The sequence below is a fragment of the Macaca nemestrina genome, chromosome 10 (genome assembly GCF_043159975.1).
Source record: "Macaca nemestrina isolate mMacNem1 chromosome 10, mMacNem.hap1, whole genome shotgun sequence".
Taxonomy (NCBI): domain Eukaryota; kingdom Metazoa; phylum Chordata; class Mammalia; order Primates; family Cercopithecidae; genus Macaca; species Macaca nemestrina.
The window spans coordinates 22,070,090-22,085,521 of NC_092134.1; the positions used below are offsets into that span (position 1 = coordinate 22,070,090).

Consider the following 15,432-nt stretch of genomic DNA (forward strand, 5'->3'; position numbering starts at 1 on the left):
AATGGTGCAGCTAGAATTTGAACCCAGGTCACTGGACTCCCCAAACAGGACCTTTTCACAGGCCCACACTCAAGTATCTGAGCACTCTGAGAGGGACAGGCTTGGTGGGACTTCGTGCTAATACCGCCCATTTCTAGAAGCACGCCGCCTCGTCTGCTTCACGGCTGGGGGACGCCCAGCACAGGCGCGAGCAGGAGGTGAGCTGGGCACCAGCCAGAGGAGCTCTTAAATAAAGCCTCGGCGTGACTTTCTCCATCAGGAGAGACTGGCTCCAAAAAGGAGAATTTTCAGAGGCACAACTATAATAGGAATGGAAACTTATTCCTCCTAATTACATAATTGCATAATTATGCAGTATTAAAATTATGTAAGCTGAACTCAGAGGCTTAAAACATGGCCTGGATTTCCCTCATCACCTGGGGGCTCCCACATGGCCTCAGAAGAAAGTCAGTTGGGCTAGGAGAAGGAGGATGAGACAGAGGGTCTAAGCTGACTAGAGAGAGGGCATGTGCAGCTGTGAAGATGTGGGGCGGATTCAGCTCTGCTTCCTGGAGTCAAAAGAGAGTCAAAGGTAACCTCATTCTGGGGAGAAAAACTAGTTTCTAGACCAAGCTGAGCTCTGTTCTAAAAGGCGAAGGAAGGGTTCTCAGCATCACTGGTGCCTTCTTGGCTCTTGGAGTCAAACCAAAGGCCTGGCTTGACTTTTCTGAAGCCACAACATGGGAGAGGCTTTTAGACCTGAGATTCATGCCCCTTCTCCACACAGACACTCTCTTCCTTCCAGACTTGCTCCATGGACAAATTCTAGCTAGATCGTAGTCCCTTCTCTTGCCTTGAAGAACCAAAGACATTTATGACTTGTGTGAGAAGGATTTTGCAGCTAAGAGGCTGAGGTGGACCTGAGGCTTCTCCCCTCTGTGCTCATATGGCCTGATCCCTAGCTGGGTTTGCCTCTTCCCTGTCTTCCCATGTTCCCCTCCCTGAACAGCGAGATGGCAACAGGATCCCCCACCAATCCCGGTATCAGACTGGCAGAGTGTAACTGGTGGAATCCAAGTCTCCCATCTGAACGCCAAACTCTGCCCCACCTTCCTGCAGCACACCTGAGCAGGTAAGGACAGATGTTAACCTTCTGCTGCCCAGAAGGAAACACAGTTGGCTTTGGGGAGATCCGGCCGCAGAGATCCCTGATGTCTGTTCCCTGTCACAGCCCTGATGTGCCACATCCTTTTCATATAGAGTCAGAGGGCTTTATTTTCCCTATTTGTATTTATTCTCATCATTTGTTTTGTAATTTGAGAAGCAATAGGGGGGCCTGTGAGAGGAGGGAAAAGAATTCACACATCCAGGGCTGGTAAAGAATAGAAACTTGTCTGTTCTAGTCCGTTCCTTGGGGGACTCTTACATTGCTGGGGGCTAGTCATTCTCTGTCCCCTACCAAGCTCCCTGCAATGGCTGCTAGAAAAGGCATAGCTGGTTGCTGGGACTGCAAGGGAGGCGGTGAAGGGGAAGAATAAGGTGCACGTACAGGGGGTGAGAGGCCGAGTTTCAGAGATGATGAGGGCCAGCAGGCCCCGAGAGGGTGTTAGAGAGTCGACGGCTGCCTTCTTCCAGATGCCAACGGGAAAGCAAAATAAAATCAAGAACTCTAAGGCACACTGTCTTTGCCAGCAAGGCCAGGCATTTGACTTGGATATGAATGTGGGGGGAAAATGGACGTTTCACAGCACCCTCGAAAAACAATGACGTTGATGGAGAAACGCCCCGCCCCCGCTTCAGTCGGCACTGCTAAGCACTGCTAGGCCAAGAAACCCCGAAAGGTTGGGGGCTGTCATTTTTCTTTGTGGCTAATTAGCTTCTTTTCTTGTTAGTCACTTACATCTACAGTTTTCAAAATATAGTTTGAATGGAGAGAAATCTGCATTCCTACCGAGTTAATTCTATAACAGCAAATATACCATACCTCAGGTACATTTTTCTTAAATTCCCGGCGGAGTTCAATTAAATGTTTATGAGAATGTTCACTCTCCTCCTGCCGTGCAGACAGCTCAGAAGCGACGGAATTAAGCTCCTTCTGGAACAATAAAAAAAAAAAAAGGAGAGAGAGAAAAGAAAAAGATTTTTTTTCTTTATTCCTTTTTAACCATTGTACAAAACAGCATTCTGAACAAGTTTTCTTAACTTACAAAGCTGAGAAAAGACAGGATATTGACTCCTGGCACAAATAAATAATTTACAAAACTGGGATGCAACTGAAAAAAAATCCAGGACAGCTTTTTTTGCTCATTGGAAGTCAGGCCAGATCAATAATCCTCTATAAAGTTGGGTGGAGTTGGTTTTTTTTCTTTTTTCATCTCTTCCCCCACCCCCTGCCCCACCTCTTAAATTTCCAAAGGAGTGATGGCATAAGCTTGTCAGTAACTGTAGAAAACATCTCCAAACCATGTCAAAATAGTAAAGTGCGGCATATTGTATGGGCATATTATAGTGGAAGAAAGTGCTGTCGACAGCTTTCATATATCAGAGGTGGGAACGGCTCCAACTATGACTTACTTACACTTAAAGGTTCATAAATACGCCTTTTAAGATATAGATGGCTTTTTAATTTCAGTAGATTTTGGAAAAATGAAGGTGCCAATAAGAAGTAAGCTGACCTTTTGTGTATCTCGCAGTAAATCATTTAAGGTTCACTTCAAGTCTAAGAAATATTTCATTGAAGACTCCTGGATTCAGAAGAAATGGATTGGAAGGCGCTTTGTTGGCTTATATGCAAGGAAGGTATCAGCCCAGGTTTTTATAGGATGTACCAGAGAGGGAAAGAGAGAGAGGGATGGAAGGGGGGATGCTCCGGTTCACACACATCACAGACAATGTCTGCTGGTCGTGCATGTATATTTGATCACCCCTCTTGAAGCTTTCTTCACTTTAATGGTGGCAGTTTCACAAGGGGAGTACAATTCACCATGAGTTGTCATGGATTTCATTTGCATAATTCAAGAAATGCTCTGTTTATGTGGTCGGCTGCTTCCTTGCACCATCCCGAGATGGGCTTTTTTTCTGGACCATAACTCGAGGAGCATTTCTGTATATATCACCCGATTATATTTGCAGCAATCAAGCCCCATAATTTCCTAAATCCGGTGATGCAATAAATTTCTGCAATCAGATTTATTAAAAACACACACGCAGATGCGGGAGTGTATTTCTAGGGTGAACTCTTTAATCTAACATATGTATGATGAGGCCCAGCACCGTGTTGAAAGACCCCATTTGTCATCACTAATACACATTCATCTTGCACACACAATGAAACACTTTTGCCATTAGATAATGAAATAAAAGTACTATTAACCCACTGCAAATCCTTTTCCCTCTAAGAGACGAAATGCATGGTAATTGTCTTATATCATGTCTCAGAGTCACTAAATCTGCTCAATAGCAGCTCACCAGAGCACCATAAACCTGGCACCCCAAGCTGGGAAGAGTGTCCCTGGCCTATGGATTTCTTTGTAGAAATCCAACAAGGAACTTCTATTTCTGGAGAAATGTCTAACTTCTTTAGAAAATTATGAGACTAGAAAGGAGAAGGTGGAGGCACCAAAGTAGCTTTGAAATAGAGGTGAGGGCCAGGTGTGGTGGCTCATGCCTGTCATCTCAGCACTTTGGGAGGCCAAGAGTTCGAGACCAGCCTGGGCAACACAGTGGCCTCCTCTCTACAAAAAAATAGAACAACAAGCTTGTCGTGGTGGCACTGCACCTACAGTCCCAGCTACTTGGGAAGCTGAGATGGGAGGACTGCTTGAGCTCAGGAGGTCAAGGCTGTAGTGAGCTGCGATGGTGCCACTGCACTCCAGCCTGGGTGACACAGAGACCCTGTCTCTATGTTGGGGGCGGGAGGAGCGGAAACAGGTGCTCTCCAAGGTGCTGAAAGCAATTCTTGCCAAAGCACAGGGTACTCCCACTTGAAGGTACATGGGGGCTTCCAGTTTAAAAGCCCGGTTTACACCAGGATTAAGCCAGGTGAGGAACAAGGTGTTATGAGCAAAAAGGGGGAATTCTGGTTTATCATCACTTAAAACTAATCACAGTTTCTAATAAAGAAACTACAACTGATCACAACCAAAATATCCAGTGACAGGAGAGATCAGTGTTTGTAGCAATATACAAAGGTAGACAAAACCCAACTGGTTGGCACGGCCATGTAGACAGAATCTCACTTGGCAGGACAGAAAAAAACTAGAGTGCCATGGTCAATTTGAGTTGCAGCAGTGTACTCTCAGCTCTTTTTAGTTTTTCTCTTCTCTCTTGAAGACAAAGATGTGATTTTTACATTGCTGCAGGACAAACAGAACTGGAACATGGGTTTACAGCTCTCCATCTTGGATTATTGTGTGTCTGACACTATGTTCTTTTTTTTTTTTCCGAGACGGAGTCTCACTCTGTTGCCCAGGCTGGAGTGCAGTGGCGAGATTTAGGCTCACTGCAAGCTCCACCTCCCAGGTTCACGCCATTCTCCTGCCTCAGCCTCCCGAGTAGCTGGGACTACAAGCACCTGCCACCATGCCCAGCTAATATTTTGTATTTTTAGTAGAGATGGGGTTTCACCATGTTAGCTAGGATGGTCTCGATCTCCTGACCTCGTGATCCACGCACCTCGGCCTCCCAAAGTGCTGGGATTACCGGCATGAGCCACCGCACCTGGCCGTGTCTGACACTATGTTCTTATTGCAGGGACACTGGTACCTTCCCATAACACAGCAACCAATGTACCTGGTGGGAGTGGACTTTGACTCCTCATTAAAAACATCCAGCCCAGGTTCTGAAAGGAAATCGCAGAGCAGGATAAGTCTAACCACCTGATGTGTTATCACAGACAATTATGCCTGACTCCCTCCACCTGCACCTCTCAGGCTGCTCAGGTGGGTGCAAATCTGACAGACAGGATGTCTGCTGTGTCCACACTGCAGAAAGAACCAAGCCAGGGAAGGCAAGGGGACATCACCAGGACCCTCACTCTGACCCCACCACAAGCCCAGCCCTTGGTATCTTTCCTCGAGCAGACGAAGTCACTGACATCCACGTTCTTCTCAATTTTGCCTAAATCTATGCTTGTCCTTCAACCCTGACTTCTTGCCACAGTTCACTGGTAAACACACTAACACCAATAATAATAATAGTAAATAGTCATAACTACCATTTATGGAAAGCTTACATGTACCAGGCACTATGCCTAAGTTCCTAACATACATCATCTCATGGAACAAACACATTAATGTGTCTGTATGGTGATTCAAGCAGGGGCTTGGAAATATATTACAGTCAATTCTAATAACCGAGGTGTGGATTATCTCCTTGGTGGATTATAAAGGCAAATTTTTAATGCCCTTCTCTTCAGTGGGCTTCTGCTCCACTTCTCCATCAGCTGGGGGGTGTTCAGGGCACTTGTTTTAAATGATATGGATGTGTAAAGCTTCAAGTGTTCAATAAATGTTGTCTTTTTTTTTTTTTTTGAGACAGGGTCTCACTCTTGTCACCTAGACTGGAGTGCAGTAGTGCAATCACAGCTCATTGCAGCCTTGACCTCCCAGGCTCAAATGACCTTTCCACTTCAGCCTCCCTAGTAGCTGTGACTATAGGCATGTGCCACCATGCCCAGCTAATTTTTGCATTTTTTTGGGGTAGAGACAGGGTTTCACCATGTTGCCAGGCTGGTCTCAAACTGGGCTCAAGCAATCCACCTGCTGTGGCCTCCCAAAGTGTTGGGATTACAGGTGTGAGCCACCATGCCTGGCCTTGGCTGATATTAATCTTATGCTTAGATAAACTGAGAGCTAAGAAAACACCTCACCAGATCAATGATTTCAAGAATTCTGGATTTCACAGCTCAGTAAAAATTCTGCTTTAAAAAGAAAGGAAGACTGGTAGAGTATTGCCAAATGTTACTGTATCAAGCAAAGACATTAAAAACCACTCCCTCCCACCCTAAAAGAAAGGATATTTGAATATCAGCAAAGCAAGAGGGCCAATGACAGCATCGGCACGGGTCTTTCATAATACACGCAGCTAAAATTAAAAAGCTCATGGCATTATATCTATTTTGAGGGAATGGAAAAAAATTCTATCACAAACATAAACCAGCACTGGTCTAAAGCTGCGTTTTAGAAAGCATGTCTGAACCACCACACACACAGCTTTGGTAATCCAACAGAAGTCAGGATCTCCTACCCAGCCCCTGCTGGCCCCACCAACCCCCCCAGCCCTGGGGGAGCCATGATTAACACAGCCCCAGACTTTGGGCCAGGCCCAGGCAGGGAGGAGACTCATCTGATTAACCGGCCATCAGCAGCAGACAGACAGCCCGGAGCCCGGCGCAGACCATTCAAATAATGATCATCATAAACAGCCCATTTGCAACTAAAAAGAAATAATTTTAATGAGCCTGAAGCAGATGATAGATGCAGCTGAGGCTCGGGCCAATATGCAGAGAGAAAGGAGGCCGGGGCTGAGCTGCACCCCGTACCGGGCGCTGCAGAAGCAGCCGGGGGCTTGGAGGAAGGGGCTCTTCTGATGGGATCTGCAGCACCCCCTGGAAGTGCCCACTGCCCAGCGAGAGCCCCTGTCTCTGAGAGGGTTTGCCACTGGTGTGCTGAACAGTCTTGGGACTTAGTCCTCCAAGGCACTCAGAACATATGAGCTAGAAGGAATCCTCAAGGTTGCTCAGGTCACTGCTGTCCAAGCTTTGACCACTCATGTCCCTCTGTGTGAATTTTGCCATATTGATATAGCATCTAAAATATGATTATTTAATATTTTTCTTCAAAGGGACTCCTATGGTTCTCTTTTTGAGATATGGATCACTTTAAGTTCCATAGTTCAATGTTAAGCTCAGTGAATTAAATTTTTTTTTTTTTTTTTAAGATAGGGTCTTGCTTTGTCTCCCAGGCTGGACTGCAGTGGCATGATCACAGCTCACCGCAGCCTTGACCTCCCAGGCTCAGGTGACCCTCCCACAGCATCCTGGGTAGCTGGGACTACAGGCATGTGCTACCATGCCTGGCTAGTTTTTATTTTTTTTGTAGAGATGGGGGTCTCGCCATGTTGCCCAGGTTGGTCTCGAACTCCTGAGCTCAAGCGAAAGCTTAGTGAATGGTTTACACCTGAGTAACCACTACCCAGTTCAAGATGTAGAGCATTCACGTTCCTAGGGCCTCTGAAAACTCCCTAGTACTCTCTCCTTGTCAGTACCCCTTAAAAGTAACCATGATTTGGACCTTGACATCATGGACACATTTTTTCTATTCCTGACTTTTACCTAATGACTCCTTCCCTTTTTAAAAACCTAAATAAGTGCATTTGAAAAGGACACTTTCTTGTCACTAGAGAATTGTGTACCATAATCAGATGGTAGCCATTAAAACAGAAGTATAACCAAAAACAAATCATTGCTGCCTGTGTTTGTTATAAAAGGTTAGCAAGTGCTGGAGAGGTGTTAAAGGTAATGCAGTCCCCTACAGAGACTTTCTGCTTGTTGGAATGAAGAAGGGTAGAAGAGATAAGGGAGAACTGTTCTTCAGAACCCAAGTCAATCCCTCCTAACCCTGGCTCTACTGAATGCTTACAATTTCATGTCCCATCAGTGGGATGTGTCCCACACTTCAGTAAACATGAATCATATCTGAGTCTCCCATTTAAAGATGAGAAAACGGAGGCACAGATAGTTTTGGTTACCCAACCACATCACACGTGGTTAAGAGGTTGGATTTTCTCAGAGGGGAGGGTGGGTCTTGGCTAGGGAAGGAGAATGCTTCCCTAGCATTCTCAATTTGTCCGGGTTTCCCCAACCAGGAGGATTGGGAATCTTACAAGAACACTTAGTTTTTAAAGAAATTTCACACCTGATCCCAAAGTGTCAGCTATATAAAAAGCCTTGGGCTAGAATTTGCATTCCTATGAGGGGAACACATGTTAAGATACAACCTGAGATCCTGCCTACCTGTGCCCATATTCTTCTCAGCTCCAAGGACACCTCACACTCAGACATATCCCCCTAGGGCCAACTCCGAGAAGAAACCTCCTAAAAAGTGAGTGTTGCGAGCTGGGTTTAAGGAATTGAGGACCTCAGCTGTTACTAGGCTTTAAAGAGATCCCATGAAGAGAAACAATCTCTTTATCAATATGTCCCTCCTGGCTTAAAACCTGGCCTAGGACAATCTCCTCACTCCTGGGTGTCCCTGGGTCCCTCCCACTTCCCCCTCTCCTTGTTTCCTTCCCAGCCAGACCAAATTCCGTGCAGAAACCCAAATGCACCAGAATCTTCTGACTCCATGGTTCCACAGTCTCCTTTCCCTCAGCTCGGATGAGCTCATTCTGTCTTTGTGGTTGATCTTACTCATCTCTTTGTGTCTCAGCTTAAATGTCTCCTCTTCCATAAAGGCTTCCCAGACACCCCTCAAGTTAGGTGTCTGCTTTGAGCCCCTGTTAACTCTTTCTGATATTTGCCACCAGATTTTTTTAAGCCCTAGAACTTTTTCTTCAAATGAAACTTTACACAGAAGTTCCTTATAGGAAACAATAGCTCATAGTCAACATTTCTTGAGTGTCTATTATTACCTATATACTAATATTTATTGAGTGCACTAAGCACTTTATGTACATTATCTCTTGTAAGGATATGTATGTGAAGTGATGGTCAAGATTCCAGGCCAGGCTTCAGAAGCCAAGATGAGCAGTGATTATGACTTCCAATACAGTCACTGATCCCCCAAATCCAAACAGGAGCTCTGCTTTCACCTTACTACAGGGAGATGCAACCGAAGACGTTGGACCCCATCTATCCACCCACTCATCTACCCATCCACTCATCCATCAACGCATTCATGGTCTCTGATGTGCTAGGCATTTGATAAAGGGGATGGCAATGATAAGCCAGATATAGCCTGAATCCTCCAAGAGCTCAGAAACCAAAACAGACAAGCTTGGGTGTAAGTAATTTTGGCGAAAGGTGACAAAGGCCATCATGCAGAGACATTATCTTTAGTGCAGGCTTGGAGAAGAGTGAAACCCTAACATGTCTTTTGTATTGCCTTTGGGTGGGTATGGAAACTGATCAGGCAAAGAAGAGGCAGAGCTTTAATCTACCTCTTCTAATTAAATCATAGTGTGGTCCCAACTTGGGCAGGGGCTGCCAGTAACCACTGAAGTGCTAACCAGGCTGGAAGCCCTTTATGCAATATCCATCCAACTACCAAACCACCATCCATTTATCCATTCATCCAATCATACATCTATCTACCCAACCAACCATCCATTTATCCATTCATCCGGTCATACATCTACCCATCCAACCACCATCCATTTATCCATTCATCCAATCATACATCTATCTACCCAACCATCCATTTTCATCCAGTCATACATCTACCCATCCAACCAACCATCCCTTTATCCATTCATCTAATCATACATCTACCCACTCACCCAACCATCCATTTATCCAACAGTTCATCATCTAGAAAAGGATCATCCATTCATCTATTCATCCAACTGATCTTGTCCAGAATCCATGTACCCAATCACTCAAGCAGTCATCCATCTGTTATCTAACTCCATTCAATCATCCATTCCAACCAATCACTGGTCCAATTCTGTGTCAGGCACAGTGCTAGGTACTGGTATATAGAAACCAACCAATGCAGTCCCTGTCCTTGAGGAGTTCACAGTACAGTGTGGTAGACAGAGAGAGCCATTCTAATGCTATGTGCCAACATACACTATGAGAAGTACAAAAACAGTATGACAGGAACACAGAGAGCAAGGTGACTTACTGTGATTGGAAAAAAAGAGTTGCCAAGATAGGAGCATCTGACCTGGTCTGGAAGGATGAAGAATTTGTCAGATAAAGAAGCCAAGCAACCCAGGCAGAGGAAATGGGAATGCTGCAAAAGCCCTTACTTTTTTTTTTCTGAGATAGGGTTTAGTCCAGCCTGGCGTGCAGCAGCACAATCCTGGTTCATTGCAACTTCAACCTCCCATGCCCAAGCGATGCTCCCTTCTCAGCCTCCCAAGTAGCTGGGGCCACGGGTGCAAACCACCACACCCAGCTAATTTATTTTTTGTAAAGACAGGGCCTTGTTATGTTGCTCAGGCTGGCCTCAAACTGCTGGCCTCAAGCAATCCTTCTGCCTCGGCCTCCCAAACTGCTTGGATTACAGGCGTGCACCAACTACACTTGGCCTGGTCTTCCTGTTCTTGTCTTGAGTTTTCTTCTCCTTAACACATATGACTGCCAAATACACTGTGTATTTTACTTCTTTACTAAAATGAAAGCTCCATGAGAACAAGATATCTTCAGTGCCTAGAACAGTTCCTGATACACAGCAGGCATTCTAGAAATGTTTATTGGTTGAATGAATGAGCGAATGCTATGTGTCAAGGCCAGAGACCCCTAAAGAGCTCAGTCTGTCTGGGAAACAGTGACACGGTTCAGAGACCCCTGACTTGGGTTCAAATGCTGGCTTTGATGCCTCGCTAGCATTGTGACCTTGGACAGGTGACTCAGCCTCCGTTTCTGTGTCTATAAAATGGGGATAAGAATTCGTGCCCATAGGGTTATTGTCAGGACCCCTTGAGAACCAGATTGTAAGCAGGTCAAGTGCTTGGCTTGATGTCTAGGGTCTTCAGAGTGTTGACAACCACCAATGGCATGCAGTCCCTCAAGGGTGGGGGCTGTGTGCATGACTGGGTGATACAGCTCTTGTTCACAGCTACCTAGGGGTTCTAGTTCAACGCCTGGTGCACAGTGGGCATTCAATAAACATTTGTGGAGTGACTATTAGTGGAATAAGTATGAGAAGCCCCTTGTGGCAGGGGGATGGAGGGACAACTTTGTGGGAGCAAATGTCCCATTCTGCATCTTGGGCCCATGGAGGTCTTCAGGATTTTGCTATCAGAGTTGCTGGCAAACACTGAGGAGGGCTACAGGGGATGTTCAGAGCAAAGGGACTTGTTCTATCTGCTGTGGGGTAGGTTGGGAGTGTCGCTTTCAGAGGGGCCTCAGAGGGCTAGCTCTGGGAGGGGGCTGGGGGATGACCCAGGACGGAGGGCACCTGCCGGTCTGCCATGAGTGAGGAGACAAGACAAGACGGATGGCTCTGCAGCCCGCCGAGATGGATAACTGAGCCGCGGCTGGGAGACAGCCCGGGTTACCAGAGCCATCCATCACTCCCTGCGCTGTATGTAAATTCAGATGCCAAGATGTATTGGGCCAATTATCCGAGGCCAGGGCAAGGGGTGGTGCCTACGAGAAACAAAGTTCCCAGCCAAGCTGGCTTCCCCGCGTTCTATCAGCTGGGCTAGGGTGATGGACAGTTCACATTCGGATCAAAGAGCCAAACCTCAGGCCCAGGTGTGAGCCAAGAGACTGCCAACAACTTCTTAGAAAACTCCCAGTGCTGTGAAAACAGCAGGCTAACAACTGCCCCACAGAGGGCTGGCTATCAACTAGGTCCACAATGCCCAGCACTACAAAAGTTCATCTCTCTCTCCCATTCACTGCATTTGGAGTGCAGCGGATTCTCTAGAAACATCTGTTGAGGGAGCCAATGAAGGGTCTTAGGATGCAGGTGTCATCGGATGCACGGTACCTGCAGAGAAACAAAGTCACTCGCTCCACATCACATGGCAAGGAAGTGTCATCATGGGGACTCGAACCTGTAACTTTCTGATTTTCCTCTGGGTTGTTTCCCTGGAGGGCAACCTTTCCCTAAACTGTCTCTACAAGGTCTGCCGTGGCCTGAAGACCAGGAGCATGACCAGGCCTAGTCTATCTGTCTGTCCATCCACCCGTCCATCTGTCCACTCAATAACTACTTTTTATGTGCCTACGGTGTTACCAGGGACAAGACAGACCCAGGTCCTGCCCACATGGAGCATGTGGTTACATGGGGAGCACACAGGCAATTACAACTGTGGGACATCAGGCCCACCTGGCAGTTCCGTAGCTCAGGCTTCCAGAAAGCCCAGGCAGTGGTTGGTTTTTAGTTTGAGGCACACCAAGAGCCAGTATTTGGCAGGCAGACTGGGTTCAGGTCCCGACCTTCTTGCTTGTCAGCTCTGTGAGCTTGGGCAGACCTGTGCCTCTATGCATCTAGGACTCTCACTGCTGTAAAACGCAGTCAGGGCATCACCTCTCTCTGGGGACCGGCAGGACAACAGGCTGGTGGACTGCAGGGGTTCCAGGCTACGGGAGGTGCCTGGGAAGGGCTGGATGCTCTGGGCCAAGGCTGGCACTTGGGCTGGGGCTGCCACCAGCCCTGAGGCCCTGGGAGTTGGGAGGCAGCAGCCGCTTTGTCTGCCCTAGGTATCAGGCTGATGTAAATTGGCAAATCTTGTCAGCCTGATCTAACAATTTCTCCTCCTCTCTACTGTGGCCACCCTAGGCCAGGCCACTGTCATCGCCTGCCTGGGTGACCACAGGAGCCTCCTCACTGGGCTCTCTACTGCCACTTTCACCCTCCTACGGCCCCTTCCCCACTTGGTGGCCACAGGGATCCTGTTAAACCTAACTCATATCCTGTTCCTCCTCTGCTCAAAACCCTTCCATGGCTCCCATTTGAGTCTGAGTCAAGGTCCCATATGATTCGTGTTAGGTTTCACTTCCTTCCACACCCTTGGCCCACTCTGCTCCAGGCACATGGGGTCCTTCCTTTTTTCTTTTCTTTTTTTTTTTGATAGAGGGTCTTGCTTTGTCACCCAGGCTGTAGTACAGTGGCACAATCACAGCTCACTGCAGCCTCAACCTTCTGGGTTCAAGCGATCCTCCCACCTCAGCCTTCTGCGTAGCTAGGACTATTGGTGTGCACCACCACATGCAACTAATTTTTTTTCTTTTTTTTTTGTAGGCACAAGGTCTCACTAAGTTGCCCAGACTGGTCTTGAACTCCTGGGCTCAAGTGATTTTCCTGGCTCAGCCTCCTGAAGTGCAGGGATTACAGGAGTGCACTACCACACCTGGCCCTTACTGATTCTTTTTTCTTTTTTTTTTTTTTTGGAGACAGAGTCTCATTCTGTCGCCCAGGCCGGAGTGCAGTAGGATGATCTTGGCTCACTTCAACCTCTGCTTCCTGGGTTCAAGTGATTCTCCTGCCTCAGCCTCCTGAGTAGCTAGGATTACAGGCATGTGCCGCCATGCCCAGCTAATTTTTATATTTTTAGTAGAGATGGGGTTTCACCACATTGGCCAGGCTGGTCTCCAACTTCTGACCTCAAGTGATCCACCTACCTTGGATCCCAAAGTGCTGGGATTATAGGTGTGAACCACGGCGCCCAGCCCTTACTGATTCTTGAACACATTAAGCACGTTTCCGCTTTGGAGCCTTTGCACTGGCTGCTCCCTTTCCTCACCTGCTCGGAGGCTCGGCTCTTACACCACCTTCTCCCAGAAGCCTGTCCTGCTGTCCTATTTAAAACAGTAAGCACCTCCTCTCTACCTCAGCTGCCCTCTGCTTATTTTTCTCCCAAGCCCTTGTCGTTGACACATTTATGTAGTCACTTCTCCATTTGTTTATTGCCTGTTTCCGCTGCCTGCCTCCCACCCACTCCAATGTCAGCTCCACAAGGACAAGGATTTTGTTTGGGTCACTGCTGTGTCCTGATGCTTGGCACATATTAGGTGCTCAATACTTTGAATGAATGAATGAACAAATGAACAGATGAAAGACTGGCTAACTCTGGGTTCCTAACCCCACCCATCACCCCCATCAGTCCCCCGCCACAAGCATCAGGCAGGAAAACAAGCCTGCTCCTGTGCAGGCAGGACCTGGAGGTGGCTGTCCTTGAGAGAGGATGCCAATCAAACGCCTAATTATCTCGCCGGCAAGTACCGAAAACCAGAGCCACATCCGATCACTTCCTCCTGCCCTTGATTGCTGATTTATATTCCGAGTTCTCGGAATTTAAAACCTCGCGGGCACCAGGAAAACAAAATAGCCCCCACTCTGATAGGTGTCAGGTGAGGGGCTGGGGACCCCCTGTGCCCCTCTTAGGGCTGACAAGTCTGGTCCAACTGGGTGAGAGGCCAGAGAATGCGTCCCCCTGGCAAAATGGGGGTGGGGGAAAGGGATCCCATCAAATGATCATTCACTCATTCGTCAATGAATGTTTACTGAGCACCTACTACATGCCAGGCTCTTGCTAGGGGCCACAGTGGCAATGATTCACAACACAGAAGCCGAGCGCCTACTGCATGAGGGCACTTCTAATGCCTTGGCCCACTGCATCTTCTGGGAGGTCTGTGTTCCTAATAGCCCCTTTTACAGCTGGGAAAATGAGTCCCTGAGAGATCATGTCACTGCCTCAAGGTCACAATCAGGCAAAAGCAGAGCTGGGCTTTGAACTCTGGTCCACTCTTCTCCAAACCACTGCATCCACTCTGAAGTCTGCCACTTTGAACATCTTTTCTCTAACTCATTTCTTGCAGCAGCCTCTTTTTCAAGGTTGGGAGCATCTGGGGGTGGGAAGAAGGTCTGTGGGAAACTCAGGAAGCTCTGGAAAAATTCTCTGGCATGCAGGGTTGAGAAGGTGCCAGGTAGGGAAGCATTTATTAAGTGCCCACTGTATGCTGGAGTGGGGTTCTGAGAACCTCGTGCTCTGGGGAGGACTGGGGAGGACTGGGGAGGACTGTCACACAAACGAGCAGGCGTCCCAAGAAAAGCACACTAGGAGAGAGTTGAGCCTGAGGGCATGTGGGGCCTGGGGGAAGGCACTGGAGGAGGAGGGAGCCATGGGCATGTGTGGGGCTGGAACCCCCAGGATGTTGGGGAATGGGTGACCATCTGGATGTATCTTACGGCCTTGTGGGGATTAGGTTGGAAAGTCGTGGGACCAAGGCAAGAAGTGATTGGGAGCCAGAGGGGTTGGCTGAGCAGACGTGCCACTCCCACCTCCAGGCAGCTGCAGGGAACCATGCGGACAGGAGACTGAGCCTAGAGGCTGGCAGAGCAGACACACCATCCCCTGCTACCAGCAGAGAGGAAGGTGGATGGGGGCATCAGGCAGGAGACAGCGGTGATGGATTTCAGGGACTGGCAAGGAGAAGCCCCGGCCAGGGAGGTTGAAGGTGAGATTGAGAGGGGAGGCCCTCAAACGTGGAGCGGCCGGGGTGGTCACAAGCCACTTTAGCCCAGGGGCTCCACGGTCTTGTCCCCTGCCTGCTGTTGACTTTGCAGAGTGCCTGACCTCCCCCTGCCCCACCATTGTTTAAATGAGAGCAAGGATGCCTTGAGGGTTTACGGAGAGGCCCAGCAGAAACCAGTAGATGCAATTTCTTCCTAAACAAATGGGAAGCATCGCTGCTAATATAAATGCCCCCGCGGAGTCTAGTTTGTAAGCATGAAGACGGAAGCATTTATGAAGAAAAAAATTTGGTAGGGCTGA

At 47.9% G+C, this 15,432-nt stretch overlaps 1 protein-coding gene across 14 annotated transcripts in view; it reads right to left on the bottom strand.

Annotated features, from left to right (window-relative positions):
• LOC105493409 (cut like homeobox 2) overlaps window positions 1-15,432 on the bottom strand; it is a 318,739-nt gene that overhangs the window by 134,779 nt on the left and 168,528 nt on the right. For 13 of the 14 annotated variants that reach the window (XM_071071090.1, XM_011761016.3, XM_071071093.1 and 10 more), the window contains one exon: window positions 1,964-2,074. In XM_071071090.1, coding sequence (XP_070927191.1) covers window positions 1,964-2,074 — 111 coding nt within the window. The remainder of the gene's footprint in view (window positions 1-1,963; window positions 2,075-15,432) is intronic. The other variant, XM_071071086.1, reaches the window with a different exon arrangement.